Source organism: Vanessa atalanta, chromosome 19 (genome assembly GCF_905147765.1).
Source record: "Vanessa atalanta chromosome 19, ilVanAtal1.2, whole genome shotgun sequence".
Classification (NCBI taxonomy): Eukaryota; Metazoa; Arthropoda; class Insecta; order Lepidoptera; family Nymphalidae; genus Vanessa; species Vanessa atalanta.
In genome coordinates, this window is record NC_061889.1 from 5,581,869 (window position 1) to 5,598,779 (window position 16,911).

At 30.8% G+C, this 16,911-nt stretch overlaps 3 protein-coding genes across 3 annotated transcripts; 1 reads left to right on the forward strand and 2 right to left on the reverse strand.

Moving 5' to 3' along the window:
* Window positions 1–2,528: 2,528 nt before the first annotated feature.
* On the reverse strand, window positions 2,529–10,330 carry LOC125071243 (protein Pixie). The gene is made up of 12 exons (XM_047681365.1): window positions 10,264–10,330; window positions 9,820–10,034; window positions 9,262–9,477; window positions 8,279–8,486; window positions 7,767–7,953; window positions 7,201–7,322; window positions 6,921–7,021; window positions 6,543–6,720; window positions 5,305–5,426; window positions 4,452–4,648; window positions 3,428–3,662; window positions 2,529–2,695 (listed from the first exon to the last, which is right to left on the reverse strand). Exons 2-12 carry the CDS (start codon window positions 10,030–10,032, stop codon window positions 2,648–2,650), a joined length of 1,827 nt encoding a protein of 608 aa, XP_047537321.1. The 5' UTR covers window positions 10,033–10,034; window positions 10,264–10,330; the 3' UTR covers window positions 2,529–2,647.
* Window positions 10,331–11,319: 989 nt separating this feature from the next.
* Window positions 11,320–12,712, reverse strand: LOC125071577. The gene is made up of 4 exons (XM_047681898.1): window positions 12,617–12,712; window positions 12,442–12,532; window positions 12,000–12,239; window positions 11,320–11,921 (listed from the first exon to the last, which is right to left on the reverse strand). The coding sequence occupies exons 1-4, from the start codon at window positions 12,710–12,712 to the stop codon at window positions 11,320–11,322; spliced, it is 1,029 nt and encodes a 342-aa protein (XP_047537854.1).
* A 150-nt stretch (window positions 12,713–12,862) lies between these two features.
* On the forward strand, window positions 12,863–16,625 carry LOC125071246 (copper homeostasis protein cutC homolog). The gene is made up of 4 exons (XM_047681371.1): window positions 12,863–13,085; window positions 15,459–15,604; window positions 15,930–15,965; window positions 16,048–16,625. The coding sequence occupies exons 1-4, from the start codon at window positions 13,055–13,057 to the stop codon at window positions 16,621–16,623; spliced, it is 789 nt and encodes a 262-aa protein (XP_047537327.1). The 5' UTR covers window positions 12,863–13,054; the 3' UTR covers window positions 16,624–16,625.
* The last annotated feature ends 286 nt before the right edge of the window (window positions 16,626–16,911 follow it).

Genomic DNA, 16,911 nt, shown 5'->3' on the forward strand with positions numbered 1-16,911 from the left:
TTAGGAGGTATATTTGAAATGCTGATACTAATTATTTTTATGGATATATTATTTGTTTACTCGATTGTTTTTTCATTGCAACCACTCAAATTTGTTTCTTTAAAGAATAATGAACGTAAATAAGTTATATTAAGTTCATTCAATAAGTTGCATTACAAATATCATGTTTAATGCTATGTTTAGTTCAATGTAAATTAGTATTTCACAAAATGTTTACAGACACTGGTCCACGTAAGCGATGATGTCATTGGCGTCGCTCAGGCCCGTGGCCGCGGTACGGGGCCGCCGGCCGGGAAACACTCCTAAAGCTAAGAGACTCACATCGTAGTAACAGGTACAGGCTAGAATTTTAGGAAACCTTAAATCTGTGGCTGAAGTTATAAGCTTTATTTCTGTATCTGTAGTAAGAGTTATCAGTATTTTTTTAAATTAAGATTTTTGATTTCATTGTTAGCTTATTGTAGAGTAATAGAAGACAACTATATATATAAAAAGGTATTACTTTTTATATTAAGTGGCAAGTCAATCTAGCCGGCAATTTTACGTACAAATAAATCCGGCAATTAACAGAACATAGTCATAATAATTACTTTTTGAACTCAGCAATTTAATACAGTAGACTGTACGTACACAAATATTCATATTAGGCTTAAAAATTAACTATTCAGTGATTCCGCAAAGATTTTGGCATTTATCAATAATTAAATTACATATTACAATAAACCTATGAATTAAGTTATCAAAAGGACTTAAGTATCAACGATATAATTAGCCAAATTATTACTTAATTTATTAAGGTGAAGAATTTCTAAGTCTGCTAGGTGTATTGAGAATGTGTGACATTACTTTTTATTACGTTTAAAAGTTTTATGCTTATAAATTAAATAAACGTAAGTAGTTAAATTTTTGTTCTAAAATTTTAGTACAATACGTAAATTATTTTAGTTCTATTAATTTCACATTTAAGATGCACTGAGATAGATAGCTTAAGATCTAATCAATGAATTTTCTAATGTTATAAAAATAAACCAAAGTATATCATAATATCAACAAACATAAGTATAATACTAAATGTTTTAATAGTTAATGCGTGTACAATTCAATTTGCTACGTAGGTCAAAGGTATGACATGACGCAGTGATCGTCACAGATCTTATTCACTGTTATTAGATCATCAGCCTAAAGAGAAATCATGAATCAGTCTGCGTAATAAACATTGAATAAAATATGACGATGTATATCATGGTAAAGATGCGATGAATAATAGTAAGTGTGTGATATCGATTTTTTGTGTTGTGTCATGAATATGAAACTATATTTTATCGGTAAAATGATTTTGTAATAATGTCAATTTAATATCCAAATCTTTTCCGTAATTCGCAATAAAAAGGGTGTAACAGATTACATAATATTTATTTTTTAATTTAGATATTTTATATCTACCACTCAAAGTTAAATTAATTTATTCGGTTTTAAACGTGTAAATAGTATTTAAGAGTTATTAAATGCCATTGCAGTTATGCAATGACATAAATTCGTATATATTATACTAGCGACCCGCCCCGGCTTCTTACAGGTGCATTGCTGCCTTTACAGTTTTTCAGTCGTTAAACAATACAAACCGCTATGTCCCTGTGTTTTAAATCTTAAAAATATGCATTTAAATTACGTGCTATAAAAGGCCATATTGATCTATATTAAATGCACAATGTATTTAAGGTACTTAATTGGATAAGGTTTATGCTCTATTGTTTAAAATCGCTTCGAAAATAAGCCATTTTATCTCGTAAAAAGTAAAGGATAAAATAGTTATTGTGGGTTATCCCCAAGAGAGAGACATATACCATCGCGGACATTTTGGAAGACCTTTTTAAAGTGTATAATACTGTAGTATATTATTTTTATCTATCTCTTAGGGCTCAGCCAGCATTTCCAATGTAAGCGCAATGTTTACGACTTCGCTTTGGAAACCTCTAAAATTATTAGTGTAATCACAATATAGTTCTCTACTATTGTGATTGTATTATAAATATAAACCGTCCCTTTGAATTAATCTATCATTAAAAAAAACCGCATCAAAATCCATCGTGTAATTTAAAAGATCTAAGCATACATATAGACACCGGTAAGCGACTTTGTTTTATACAATGGAATGATGCGATTTATTGCATTTATCATAAGAATTCGATAGAGCTATATGAAGAGAACATGTTTTGATATAAAAAGTCACGTCTTCATAACTTGATTACAAGGTATGCGAGACTTGACCTTTGTTTAATTATTTTTCTTTTTTATAATATGATATGACGATATTTTATATAGATAAAAATGCAAATGTGGTTTAAAAAAAAAACAAAAATAAATTGTTTATGAAGACGAGTCTTGAGCTATTTTATAAATGTTAAAATTAAAATATATTTATATGTTATTATTATATGTACAAATTACTATAATATCAAAATACTACATACCCATTTTTTTCTAAATAAATGATCATTTAAAACATTTAAGAAATAAGAAAAAAAACATTGTATAAAATTGATTTATTATGGTAATACAATTATTTGGAAATACACAGATGGCAGACCATCAACATTGTGACAGATACAATTGCTCCAATATATATAAATATTTGTTATAGTAGCATTTAGTCTTCCAAGAAGAAATACTGGCCCGCTCGTTTCTGTTCTATGTCCTGTAAAAATAAAAACAAAACATGAGTTATTATATAATAATACAAAGATGTATGTTACTAAGATTAGTAAGGATTTATGACAAAAAAAAATTTAACTGGTTGTATCCTAAAACATACAAAAAAAATATTTTTAGTAAGTGCTGTGGTACCTACACTATCAAGCAGTTTCAGAAGCAGAAACATTAAAAAAAATATAAAATACTTACAAATATTTTTTAGACTAACAGCATCTTAGTCTAAGAAATATGTGATTGTTACTTTATACTTCTTCTAGTAGGATTACATATCATTGTAGGAATACTTAAGTAAAATAACATTCAAAAATTTAAAAATTAAAAGACACAACTGCTATGAATGAATTAATTAATAAATGTATAGTTAGTCATTTGAGGATATAAGAATTCTATTGATACCCTATATATCTAAATTTGTTCTGGCATTTAAGTTTTATGGTGGTGTATAGAAATTCACATACATACATGAACCCAGAAAACATTAAACTCCTGATTTGCGTAGGTTCACAAACATCTGTTGTTTAGTAATAGTGATAGTATTTCCAAATAATTATTAGGAAGAACATTGAAGATTGATCTAAATAATATATATTTGTATTTTTTTTATCTAAGATTGCAGATATAATAGTACTTCTGATCATTCTTTCATAAAGTGGATTAGTATATTTATTAAAATTAGCTGTAATTTAGTAATGAATTACTAATTTTGCAAGCATACCTTTACAGAAGAATGTTTATTGATCCTAGGTCTGAAGTTGTTTGGATCCCTTCTGAATGTAATACCCAATAATTCCAAGAACTTATTCATGCCATTGAGCAGGGACTGCGGGGCATGGGCAGTTGCATTAGAGGATGGGGTTCCCTCAAATACGATGACACGGTCCGCAAGGTATGTGGCCATTATAAAGTCATGCTCGACTACGAAACCTGTTCGCTTAGCATGGAGGATGAACCTGGTAAAGAAATTTATAAAAAAAAAATCAAATTGATCATGATTAACATATATGTACTATTAAAAGCCTAAAACAAAAGCAACACCAAACAAATTATGTAAACGGAATTAACCAAAAATTCTATTGACTCATACTAATTTAAATTATGAGAAGTATTGATGTCCGTAAATTAAATATAAAATAAAACATTATATAGTTTTCACAATTATCATTTATCAGTATTGATAACTAGTTTCCGCCCGCGGCTTTGTCTTCTTATGAAGGGGGAGGGAGGGTATGTTGTATGTGCTATATTACAGACTATAATCTATCTTTATGCCGAAATTCATTCAGATCCGTTCAGCGATTCTGGCATGATTGAGTAACAAACATCCATCCATCCAAACTCACACATATATTATATTTTTCATTTTATTTTATTTCACATTTATTATTATAATATTTTAGTATATTAATAACATCTTCAACTAAAATAGAGATAAGAGTTTCATTATACTAGAACAATAAATACTGCAACATTTTAAATACATGAAATACAGATTGCACATGTATACTGCATATACATAAGCAGTTTTATTGATTACTAAAAAACCATTAAATTCTGTAATTATTTACATAACTAGACATATAATTTCTTCCCTTCATGTCTGTTTTTATGTAACACAAAAATATATATATACCCTTAGACAATGTGTCACAAGATCTTATGACTTATTATGTACTATGAGACAGTATAAAACAATATTTCCAAATCTGACATCTTTTGTTTGAATAGAAATAAATATTTACCTTTTAATGACTTTAGCGGCAACTAAACGCTGTTCAGAATCCAGGTATGCAGAGGGTTCATCGATAAGGTAGACATCAGCCGGCTTTCCGAGACAGAGCACCAGTGCGACACGTTGCAACTCACCACCAGACAAGTTTTGCACTTCTTGGTCCATAATTTCTTCAATTTTCATTGGCTTCATTACATCGGTTATGAACTGAAATAAACATCATCAATATATCAGAAAAAATAAGGCAAAAATGTTAATATAAAAAAGAACAATGTTTTATTCTATTTGTAACAGGAAGTCAAGGCTTTTATATTACCCAATCATAGATATTTAATGGCACTATAAGAATTGAACCATACTATACAATGTCAATATGCTGCTAACTATATTCCATTTGTTACTTTAGATTATGTGATCTTTCAACGAGGACTAAACCAGACAAACAACCATCCTGTTGGGCAGTAAAACGTGGATGGGTTGTATGTATTCAAGTGATGTTACACAGAACCCTGTGTATGTATATACCACTAGTATTTTAGTGCATATAATTAGTTAACTGTATATTGTACTTTCAGAAACAGCCGATAAAAAGATTCAGATTATATATACAATTACTTCTATTTATACTAATAAATGGGGTAATGTTAACTAACGGACTAACAGAAAAAACCTCAAACCGAAATAACATGATACTTTTACCAGAAGATGCAGCATACTTATGTTTGCATATATAATATTATATAAGTAGGCTTTGCAGTTTCACCCCATTTTATTTTATAGTATCGATATGACATGCATGAATTTCATGTTCTTTTATCAAACATGCATTTTTATTGTAAACACCTACAATTAATTGTATTTACCTGAGGATGTGTGTATGCATCTCTTATCTTGTCATGAAGCAAACTGCGCACTAATCCTTGGGATTTGGGAGATATTTTCTGTGGCTTATAACTAATATGTAGCTGCGGCAGTTGGCTTGCACCTACAATGAATTATTAAAAATTGTTTTGTTAGTAAATTTAAATTATTTTATTATTATAATTATTTTTATTGCACACAAATGATCATACATGGAGTAAACTTAACTATGTAAATAAATGGAAGAGTAGAATATCTAAATCAATATATTATTTTAAAGACAAAGGCGCTATTGTATAATAATGCCTTATATGGTCAAGTGATAAACCAAATATAACTAGTTTATTGTATAATGCTATTAAAAAAGTTTTTCATTTTTATTTCAGTTATTAATCTAATAAGTAGGTCATATATTATGTCACTATAATTAAATTAACAATTTTAAATATACAATTACTATACATATGGTTATATATGTTTTTTCATATATAGTCATATGATTCTCAAATGTTAGAAATGTATATCATTTTTAATCATATTTTACCTTCAGGTGTAATAGATGATTCAGCATGTTTCAGACACTTTTGAAACACAGGATGAAAAAATAAATCAAATAATTCAGTTCTAGCCATTATTAAGAGTTAACAACGTTTTATTCATCAGCACAATTAAATTTACCATTAGCCTATATAACCTCCACTGTTTAATGTCATCTACATTTTTTGCACTATTTTTATTAATTAATTTTAAATAAGCGTATTTTCACGACAATAACATTCAAAGAAAATAAGGATAACGTTTTTAAAGTAATTCCTTGGTAGATTTCACGACAAAACCAAACATTTGACAAATGACGAAAACTTGACAGTTAGCTAATTCGTGTTGCCACATTAAAACGTCATACGTGATCAGATACGCTGACTAAAATAAAAATTCCTGAACCGTATTGCGTTTTATAAATTATTTAATAAAACGTTTTTTGGACTATGTAAAATATAATTTAATGATATAATTGATTTGTTATTTAAATTATGTTTAGTTATTGTATGATGATCCGCGATTTCTAATTTTTCAAGGCTCGAGAAATTTAGTCACTAGTTTAGCATCGAAAAATATGGTTACTTTTTATTTTGAAATAAGATATAATAATAAGAATAAAACTGTTGCTGAAATTTTATAGTAACTTTAAATATATAACATAGTTATCAAGTAAAAGTAAATTTGTAAAAAAAAATATTACCTTCATCTGGTTCCAGGTTACCAGCTAGCATTCTAATAAATGTTGTTTTACCCGTACCATTTTCACCAAGCAATACTAATATCTCAGAGTCTGAGAACTCTCCTTGAGCTACATGTAGATGGAAGTCACCCATTGATTTGTTCATTTCTGGATACTCATAATGGTTCATTCTTTTTATCTGTGTAATTATTTTGAAATTTGAATGTTTTGTGAATGAAGATTGTATTATTTGAATTTAAAAAAGTTTGCTGTTGTTTATATATAGTGCATGTAATATTCTAAATTAAAAAAATAATAGAATATTACACTCTATGTGATTATGTGTAAATTCAATAAAAAGTTAAACCAATGTTTTTATATACAATAAATAATACATACCTCTTCCTCTGTAGCAGATTCTGCTACTTTGAAGACAAGAGATTCAGTTCTGAATCTCATATTTTCAGTGGGCACAAACCCATCAAGGAATATATTTATACCTACAAAAATTATTCAACTATAATAATTATCTTATTATTATATTATATTAATTATTATTTATAATTTTGAAATATTACAAAGAAATATGAATATATCATCATAAATGTAAATGTATACATAATGTAAAAAAATAATAATACAAATTTATAGTTATTTCTTAGTTTTTTCAGTTACTTACCTTCTCGAACAGAGAAAGGCATAGTCACAACACCATAAGCACCAGGAACACCATATAAGCAGCAGATGAAATCTGACAGATAATCCAATACTGACAAGTCATGCTCTACTACAATAATGAACCTGTTGACAATTTTTATAATTTTAATGTATATTGCTGCATTAAATTGCATAAAGTATTAGTTTTTTCTTTTAAGACTATTAAGTTCATATTTGACATATATTTTGTTTAAAGAAGAATATAAAGCTTGTAAAAGCCACCTTGAATAAAGTATATTTCGATTTTTTTATACAAGCATACTGTAGAATATCTAACATTCTTAAGCAAAAGACAATATCATGACACAATAGAGCTTAAAATGTCCACAATCTGTAAAGAGAATCAGTCAAGCAATCCAATAATTATTCTTTAAAAAAATATATAAACCTACATAAAAGAGACAGTGCTTAGTAATAGGGCTGTTACTAATCTTATTAGTAGTAATGTATATATTTATAAACGCTTAAAGGCTAGTGTAGCGTTTGCCAACAGTACAAATTGCGGCAAATTATTATCATAAAACTTACTTATCAGGGTCTATGAGTGAGCGTATAGTTCTGGCAGCATTAAGACGCTGCTTGACATCCAAGTAGGAAGATGGTTCGTCAAACATAAATATGTCGCCGTTTTGTATACAAACCATGGCGCAAGCAAAACGTTGCAGCTCACCACCAGATAATGCTGCGATTTCTCGATTACGAATATGTGTCAAATCTAAAATAATGATAAATATTTGAAATTGTATGGTATAAATTAAGTAAATAAAAAGCAAGCAGGTACAACTATATGTATATTTGGATACTAAAAATAGGTATTTTTTGATAAAATGTAATATCATAAATGCAAAAGTGAGTTTGTTTTTTCATTTTTTTGCTACTCATTCACATTTATACTACCTAACCAATCATTATAAAGTTTTGCATGCACACTTTTAGGGGTACAGAAATGGAGTTAGGATATAAGTACCCTATACACCTGTCTATCCCTCATTCAGGTGAAGCTGCAGGCAGAAACTAGTAATAGAATATGTAACACTTACCCAGCATTCTACATATCTCAGGTTGATTTTTTCTCTCATCCTTCTTATCAAGCAATTGGCCAACAGTACCTTTGACCGCTTTTGGGATTTGATCCACATATTGAGGTTTGATAAGAGCTTTTAAGTCATCTTCAAGGATTTTAGTAAAGAAGTTTTGAAGCTCTGAGCCACGGAAATGAGACAGAATCTCTTGCCAGTCTGGAGGGTCCTGGTAATTACATTTTAATTAAATCTCTTTCCTATGTTATGTACAGTATATTAGTATACCTTGTAAGTAGTAAATATGATATATAAATATTTTTAATGAATTAAATGGTAATTTATTAAGTTTTTATTTAAAATATAAGAGTAATTTAATAACATATTATAATTCACAATGCACTAATGGAGTAAAATATACAGTAAGTAAATCAAAATATGTGAAAAGGATGACACATTGTAATTTTTACAAAAGCAATAATAAATACCTTGCAATGTTTTAAGCATAACATTTCAACACATCACTATATCATTGTTTGTACAAAAAATACTTTTATTATCTTATTATTTTATTTTATTATGTTATAAAATATAACAAGGTTATTTAAAATCTAATAGTATTCTAGTTGTGATTTGCTTTTCAAAATTATTTATTATATTAATATTAAACAAATATTTCATAATTTTTACTATTTTTATTTCATATTTATTTATATTCAAGGATTTAATTTTAATAATTATTTTGAACACATATTGATATTTCAGTAACAGTCAATAATTACAATAAATTAGGGACTGGATTTAGACTGGTTTAATTTATGTTGTAAATATTTACATAAGAGTATCTTAATATGTATGCTTTACAGTCCTGACTTATGATAATGTGATAAATATTTCTTTGATCATACTTAATCTTCTGTACAATAAATTATCTTTTTCATACTTTGCAATGATATACACTAAAAATGAATTAAAGACAATAATATATATAAGTAACTACTTACAGCATAACGGCCCAAGTTGGGTTTCTGTTTTCCAGCAAGGATCTTCAAAGCAGTTGATTTTCCAATACCATTCTGACCAACTAGACCGAGTACTTCACCTGGTCGAGGTATTGGCAAACGATGAAGTTTAAAAGAGTTCTTTGAGTATCTATGCGTTGTATGCTTCTCTAAGTTTGATGGAATATTGATGATAGTGATAGCATCAAATGGACATTTCTGAAATAATGAATATACAATTAATTATATTGTATAAGTGTACATAATATTGTTTTAATAAATCATCAACCATCAATCAATCATGCATTAACAATAACTTGTACTGCAACTTTGGGTTTCTTTTGTTACATAATGAAAAACAATATTTTCATAAATGATGACATTAAATATTATAGCTATTAATAATATAAATTATAAAGATGTTTAAATATACAAACTCATCAATTCTAGATGTTTATAAAATAGATAATGTCCCTATGGTCACAGAAGGATAATTTATAAGTGTTAAGACATATTTAAGAAACTTTTATGTAGGAAAATGTACAGTGACATGTTACAAACCTTGACACATATACCACAACCGATGCAAAGTTCCTCCGAAATTGTAGCGATCTTGTCGTTGGGAGTCACCTCGATGCACAGTTTACCCATACGCACCACAGGGCAACTTTTCTTGCATTCTTGCCTACATCTTTTGGGTTTACAACGATCAGCATTTACAATTGCGATACGTGTAAGTTTGTCTGTCTCTTCAAAGGCTTTTTTTCGAGACATCACTGTTAATTAAAATACACAAATTACATCAAAGCAAACGATTTGTATTCGCCTTTTTAATATATATTTTGGTCAATATGCCACGATATCCAGAAATCTTAATATAACCTCAACAATTATCATATGGTAGACTTCAATTAAGAACTAATTATAAGAATATTTTAATGTAACTGTTTCATTTGAAAGGGTTATTTTTTAATATTTATAATGTACTAGAAAAAATCATTATACCTAATAAAATACAGCGAACGTTGGCTAGACTTTGCCTACGTTCGCGTGTCCTTACGTCTCGTAATGTCAAAAGGAACAATATTGAAGATTGTTACGTTCAAGTGAAACGCCAAATTAAAAAAAAAGCAGAATTGTTCGGATAATCTATCAAACAATATAGTTACACAGAAAAATATTTTATTGTAATTTAAAACTCTAGCTTAGTGAATTATATAAATAAAATAAATTTACTTAGCTACAATATGAATGACACACTTACAAATACTGAAAAATGAAAATGTACGATTGACTATTTTTGATGATACTGTGAACTCCTGTACTATACTTTATATATATATATATAGTAGTAGACAATCTTAGAGGCAGATATGATAGAAATATTTAGGTACCTAAGCTTGTTTTGTTGTTTTATATTATTTCGACTGCTAATCTGATAGACCTTTTGGTGGACACATATATTATGACACATATAAAAATTCCAAAACTTTTAACACTATTTAGTTTCAGTATAGTCTAGTGCAAACACATACTTTATTATAATAGTATCAAGTATGTTTAAGGACACATTTGACAAAACTGTAATATATATATACGAATGTTTAATGACTATATTAAATTTACAAACGATATCATCAATCATATAAATACAATTTAAGCAAGTGAACAAGAATAATTTTACTTTTATGCGGCTAGGGTACTAAATAGTAAAGTGTTTTAAATAGTCTCAGAGATTGTCGAGAGTCCGTTGTTGCAGAAATAAGCTACAGAATTCGCAGCTTAGAGTGACCATCCGCATAGACCCCAATATAATTCGTAAGATATCCTTTGAGGTTGCAAACATTCTAGCACGCTTTCGTCCTTGTATAGTCTGGTGGACATAGTGTTAATATTCAATCAATCAATGTATTTGTAATCAAATAGATTTTGTTGGAACTTTTGAATCGTCAGTTGTTACCACTCGTTTGTAGTGTGGATTCTGCCATAACCGGCATTAATAACAGTATAAAAAATAGCAGTCGTAGTACATGATGAATGATTATGAATGTCCTATGTCCCCTAGATGGGACAGAGGACGTCCACAGATGTCCTACATCGCGATCGGTCTTGGGCTTCAGCCTTCACCTCGCTCCACGTCATTCCGATGCTCGCCGCCTCTGCCAACACGGAGCGTCGCCAGGTTTGACGGGAATGGCCACGCTTTCTTTTCCCTTGGGGATTCCAGTACAAAGCTTGTTTGGGAATATGGTCGGGGTCCCTTCGGAGCGTGTGTCCAATCCATCTCCACTTGCGACGCTTGATCTGACTGTCGATCGGGCTCTCATGGCATTTCTCCAACAGCTCTAAGTTTGAGATGGTCTCGGGCCAGTAAATACCGAGAATGCGACGAAGACAGCGGTTGACGAAAACTTGGATTAGGCGTGAGATGTCCTTTGTAACCTTCCACGTTTCGCACCCGTAAAGCAACACGGACTTCACGTTGGGCCCGAATATCTTAAGTTTAATCCTTCGGGTCAGTTTCTGCGATTGCCAAACAGGTCTCAGCTGCGCGTAGGTAGCTCGGGCTTTGGCTATCCGTGAAGCGATGACCTCTTCACTTCCACCAGTCTCTGACACGACGCTCCCGAGGTATGTAAATTTGTGGACGCGTTCCACTACCTCTGTGCCAATCAGCAACGGTGAGCGATTCTTTTCTCATCTCCTGGGTCTTCCGGATGTTGATTTTGCCGTTTCCTGACTTAGATCGTTTAACTTAGCTTGCATATCGGCTTGGGTATGACTCAGCAGGCATAGGTCATCAGTATAATCCAAGTCTTCAAAGACGTTGGATAATCCCCACTCTATGCCGCGGCACCTGTGTTCTAAGATGCGAAGCATAATTCCGTCAAGATTGACTAAGAAGAGTAGCGGCGATAGGACGCAGCCTTGGCGAACACCCGCGTGCACCGCAACGTCATCCGGTATGAGGCCGCTTTGAGCTACTTTGCAAGAATACTTATTGTAAATGCTTTGTAGCAAACGGACTATTTTCGGCGCACTACAATTTTCAAGAGGCGGGACCAGATGCTAGACCACTTCAATGTATCAAAGGGTTTTTCAAAGTCGACAAAGGTTAAACCTCCCTCCGCCATTCTTATGCCTGTTCCAGTATGATTCGTAGAGTGTTGATCTGGTCCGTACTTGAGCAGTTCCTCCGGAAACCAGCCTGCTCCTTGCGTAGAAGAGACTCCACGGCCTTCGACAGTCTATCCAGGATGATCTTGCAGAAAACCTTAGAGGAATCGAGAGCAGAGTGATACCTCTCCAGTTATCGCATAGGGTAGGTCCCCTTTCTTAGGAACAGTTATAAGGAGACCTTTGTTCCAATCGTCAGGGAGCTCTTCGGCGGTCCAGATCCATTCCATAAGAAGAGACAAAACGTCGACGGCGGAGGTAAGTCGGCTTGTGGCATTTCCGCAGTTATCAGGTCGAGTCCTGGTGCTTTGCCTGTTTTTTGTTTTTTTTTTGTTTTGTAGTACATAATATAGTTTTTTTTTGACCAAAACGTTAGGTATTAGTTTTTAACTGTCAAAGTGTCAACTCATCAACTGTCAAGTCTTCCCTCTTATGATGATTTCATGATTTGTTTTGTTATTTTGACTGTGTTGTGATGTGTTCCACATCATGCTAGTTTTCAAAGCGGTGAATCCTGTTTTGAATTTATAATTATTGTGTTTATAATCTTCGTAATTACCTTAAGACTCTTTAAACTGTTGCAAATGATAAATTTATGGCTTGAAGTAAAAGAAAAAAGATGACACAAAACTTCCACTCAAAGAAGCTCGGTGAGTTAATTATTTAACTGGAATAATATGTTTATTCAAAACCATTTAAAAAAAAAAAAATTGTTCTGTTCTGAAGAAAGTGTCCAAATAACTACATTTACAAGATTCCACTATGGCTTTTCCAAAATAAATATCAAGAGATCTTACAATTTAAGGTAATAAATTAATTTAAATTTAGAGTATCAATGATACTCAAGATTTAATTGAACACTCCTCATAACTTACATTCAAGTAAGTTTGTAACCAAGACAAAAAAGCAAAAAATGTCTTTCGTTTTTCTGTACAGTTCAAAACTTCAAACTGAAAATTAGTTAAAGTAGCTGCTCGAATAGGTTGTTGGCTCATTTCATATGTCATATGTAGTATAACTTTAATTGAGCCAATTGGAAATAGTAGCTTGCAAGAATTTGCAACAAAACAATTTTTAACAAACCATGTATTGGAGAGGAATTCAAAAACTTTAATTGGGGTTTTAGAAGATTTTTTTTATATGTATCACATAATCTTTAATCACTGTTTTATATATTTATTTGAAGACAATTACGAAATCCAGCTAAGCATCTAATCTAACAGCCGATAAGAATAAAATACTTTAGATAATGTTAATACATATATCTAATTTTTTTGTTTGTAAACAGAATCTAAAGTTACTTACTGATCTTTTTAAAACATTGGAAAAAAACATATCGACTTAGGTTTCAATTATTATTTATACTTATAACTTCAGATGTACCACAAGGTTCTCATTCCTTTAAAAAACCATTTTTAAAGTCACAAAGGAATGTAAATAAAATGTGTATTTATTAGTACACTAAATTCTACCCTCCACTAACGACTTCAGCTGCTATTAGGAGTGACAATCTGTTCTAGATTCATCTTATCCTACTGGAAATCACTCGTATATTAATACACTTATTCAACTTTTAATTTTATTGATTTATTCGTGGCTGATTGAAGAAAAAAATATATCTTTCTTTTATCTAAAATTCCAATTTCTACTTCCCTTTTCTCTTTTGTACTAAACATAAAAGTACATTGTTCATAGGCAGTAAATTCAATACATGTCAACTAATTGCCTTCTAAATCCTTGATAATCTAGCCATGGACCGGACTGTATCACTGTAACTGTGTTCTTATGTAGGTCTCATAGAATTTGCTATGGAAAGTCCTCAAGTTGTTTTGTTACTGGAATTCAGTATTGCAATTAACTTCCAAACTTCTATAAAATATTTAACAATCCTTTATATTTCGTCCTCTGCGTGTAGCTGGTTTGATTTCTATTTTCGGGAACTAGTGGAAATAGTGAACTTAATGCAATTACAGAGACTCACTGAGGTCATCTGTTTCTCAAGGATTTCTTTTCCTTTTATTATATTAAATTTCAAAAATTTATTTTATTTGCAAAAATGTATATTGTCATACATTATTTGTTCTGTGGTATATAATGGCATACCATAATTTCATAGACACAGTCAAGAAATTTACTATTGTATATGTATATTTATTAGGTGTGTGCCACAATATAAATGTATAAAACGCAAGATCGCACCTGTGTTTTATACAGCAAGAGCATTTTTTGTGGTGTGAAAACCACTTCACCTTGTTCAGGCCCCTAGTGTTCGCGAGTGTATTTTGACAGTCACGATTTAATTCCTTGGGTTAAAATTGCAGCAAACATCAATACACAGTAAATTTTGCTATGTATCACCAGCATAGTGCCACATAGGGACGGAAAAGAAAAAAGAAATGGTGAATTTGCTGTGAAAGTGCATAACTGCTTTTTTTTGCTATTAATTTCAATAAGATTATCAGAACCCCATCAGCGTTTTTTTGGTATTAATTTCAACAAGATTATCAGAACCTCATTTGGCAAAGTTCTAACGTCCTATCGAGTTCAACATCAAGATCCCTCCGTCTCTCTTAAATTTCCGCTCGTCTGGTTACTTCGCGTCCGTGGTACCGCCATGCACTGTACTATCTGCATAGCAATATATGTTCCCAAGGGTAAGCATATCATTGATATGCAAAAGAAAATTCTAGAAGTAAAGCCCGGAGCCCCGGGGACTCCAGCATTCACTATGTGGGATTGTTAAGCGAAACCAAAAAAAAACGCGAAGGCCACGCTTGTGTATGAAGCTGGCAATCCAGGTGAAGAGCTGAGCTGACAGACCGTATGCCGGCAACTTGGAGAGAAGATTTCTATGTCAGACTGTCCAAGCAAGTACTGATCATTGATTTGATTAGAAAGTGATATTTTCATTAATGGATTAGTTGGTTGCTTAAGATCCATTCCATCACTTTACAAAGTACTGAAGTGACAGTTATTGGCCGATGTATTGTCAATTCCTATTTAAGGGTTTTTTTTTGTTACAGGAACTAGATTGGAAGTGTGTATCGATAGCTTAGAATCTGCGAGAAATGCCATAAAAGGAGGTGTAGACGAGTTGGAAGTATGTAGTTCACTTGTAGAGGGAGGTCTCACACCTTCACCGGGTCTTGTTAAGGAGATTATGCGACTAGTTAGTATGAAATAAAACAATAACTGAGCATGTGATTATCTTCCTGTTTTAATATATTTATTTTTCTTATAAGAATTTAAACAAAAATATGAACTTACTTTATTTTTAATAAGGTACTGCAGGAAACAGTTCTTTAGTTTTCAATAAACATTGGTAACATCCTGGTATCAGAATTTGAACATGATTTTTATATTTCAATTTATAAAACTAAAAATTGAAATTTACTATATATATATATATATATATATATATATATATATATATATATATTTATCTATTTTATATAATTTACTATTACAATTATATATTTATAACATTGTTTCAGGTAAAAAATCAAGCTGAAAACCTAATGAATCACGAGGTACGCCTTTTGAAATTTTTGTTTCGTAAATATGAAACGTAAGCATTTGTATAAATAATTATTAATTTGAATTTATTTTTAGATTCCAAAAGTAAATGTTATGATAAGATGCAGAGGAGGATCGGATTTTTGTTACACAACGAATGAAATGGAAACGATGCTTGCTGATATTGAAGTTTATAAAGACTTTGGTGTAGATAGATTTGTCTTTGGGGCACTAACAAAAGAACAAGAAATCGACAAAGTGAATTGTGCTAAAGTTCTCAAAAATGCACACCCTGTACCAGTTACATTTCACAGAGCATTTGATCTTTGTAAAGAACCTAAAGTTGCCATCAGGGATATTATTAATTTAGGTTTTAAACGAATTCTGACCAGTGGACAACAACCTTCTGCTGCTGATGAACCAGCTCTGGAACTACTTGATTTCCTATTAAAAAACTATAATGATAAAATAGAAATAATGCCCGGAGCGGGTATAAACTGTGATAATGCTATGTTATTTTTTAAGTCTGGTTTTAGTATTATCCATAGTTCATGTAAAAAAATAAAGCGATTGCCTGATGTTGGTGGGGATTTGAATATGGGTTGTAATGAAATGTACGTTACAGATGAGAATATTGTTAAACAAATTAGAGAAATTAAAAACATAAAGTAATATTTAGTTTTTTTTAATAAACAATCGAGAGTATTAAATTAGTGACAAGAGATTGTCAATATTATTATTTAATATATATATATATATATATATATATATATATATATATATATATAAAGGCACCGATTATAATTAGAAATTCATATCTATGAGTTTAATTTATTCATTTGTTCCACGGACTCGCGGGCTTTCTGAGGCACAGGAGTGAGGACTTACAGTTTCCAAACGGAGAGTTTGGATTTAAAATATCTTGACAGAAAAACTCAATAACTTCTTAGTCGGACTCGT

Coding starts and splice junctions, on each gene's coding strand:
- LOC125071246 (XM_047681371.1), top strand. CDS start 13,055: ATGACACAAAACTTCCACTCAAAGAAGCTCG. Junction 15,605..15,929: donor TTAAGGAGATTATGCGACTA/GTTAGTATGAAA, acceptor ACATTGTTTCAG/GTAAAAAATCAAGCTGAAAA. Junction 15,966..16,047: donor AAAACCTAATGAATCACGAG/GTACGCCTTTTG, acceptor ATTTATTTTTAG/ATTCCAAAAGTAAATGTTAT.
- LOC125071243 (XM_047681365.1), bottom strand. CDS start 10,032: ATGTCTCGAAAAAAAGCCTTTGAAGAGACAGACAAACTTACACGTATC. Junction 7,954..8,278: donor TGAGATATGTAGAATGCTGG/GTAAGTGTTACA, acceptor TCATTATTTTAG/ATTTGACACATATTCGTAAT. Junction 5,427..6,542: donor TAACCTGGAACCAGATGAAG/GTAATATTTTTT, acceptor AATTCATTGTAG/GTGCAAGCCAACTGCCGCAG.
- LOC125071577 (XM_047681898.1), bottom strand. CDS start 12,712: ATGCCACAAGCCGACTTACCTCCGCCGTCGACGTTTTGTCTCTTCTTA. Junction 12,533..12,616: donor CCCTGACGATTGGAACAAAG/GTCTCCTTATAA, acceptor GATTCCTCTAAG/GTTTTCTGCAAGATCATCCT. Junction 11,922..11,999: donor AGCTAAGTTAAACGATCTAA/GTCAGGAAACGG, acceptor TGATTGGCACAG/AGGTAGTGGAACGCGTCCAC.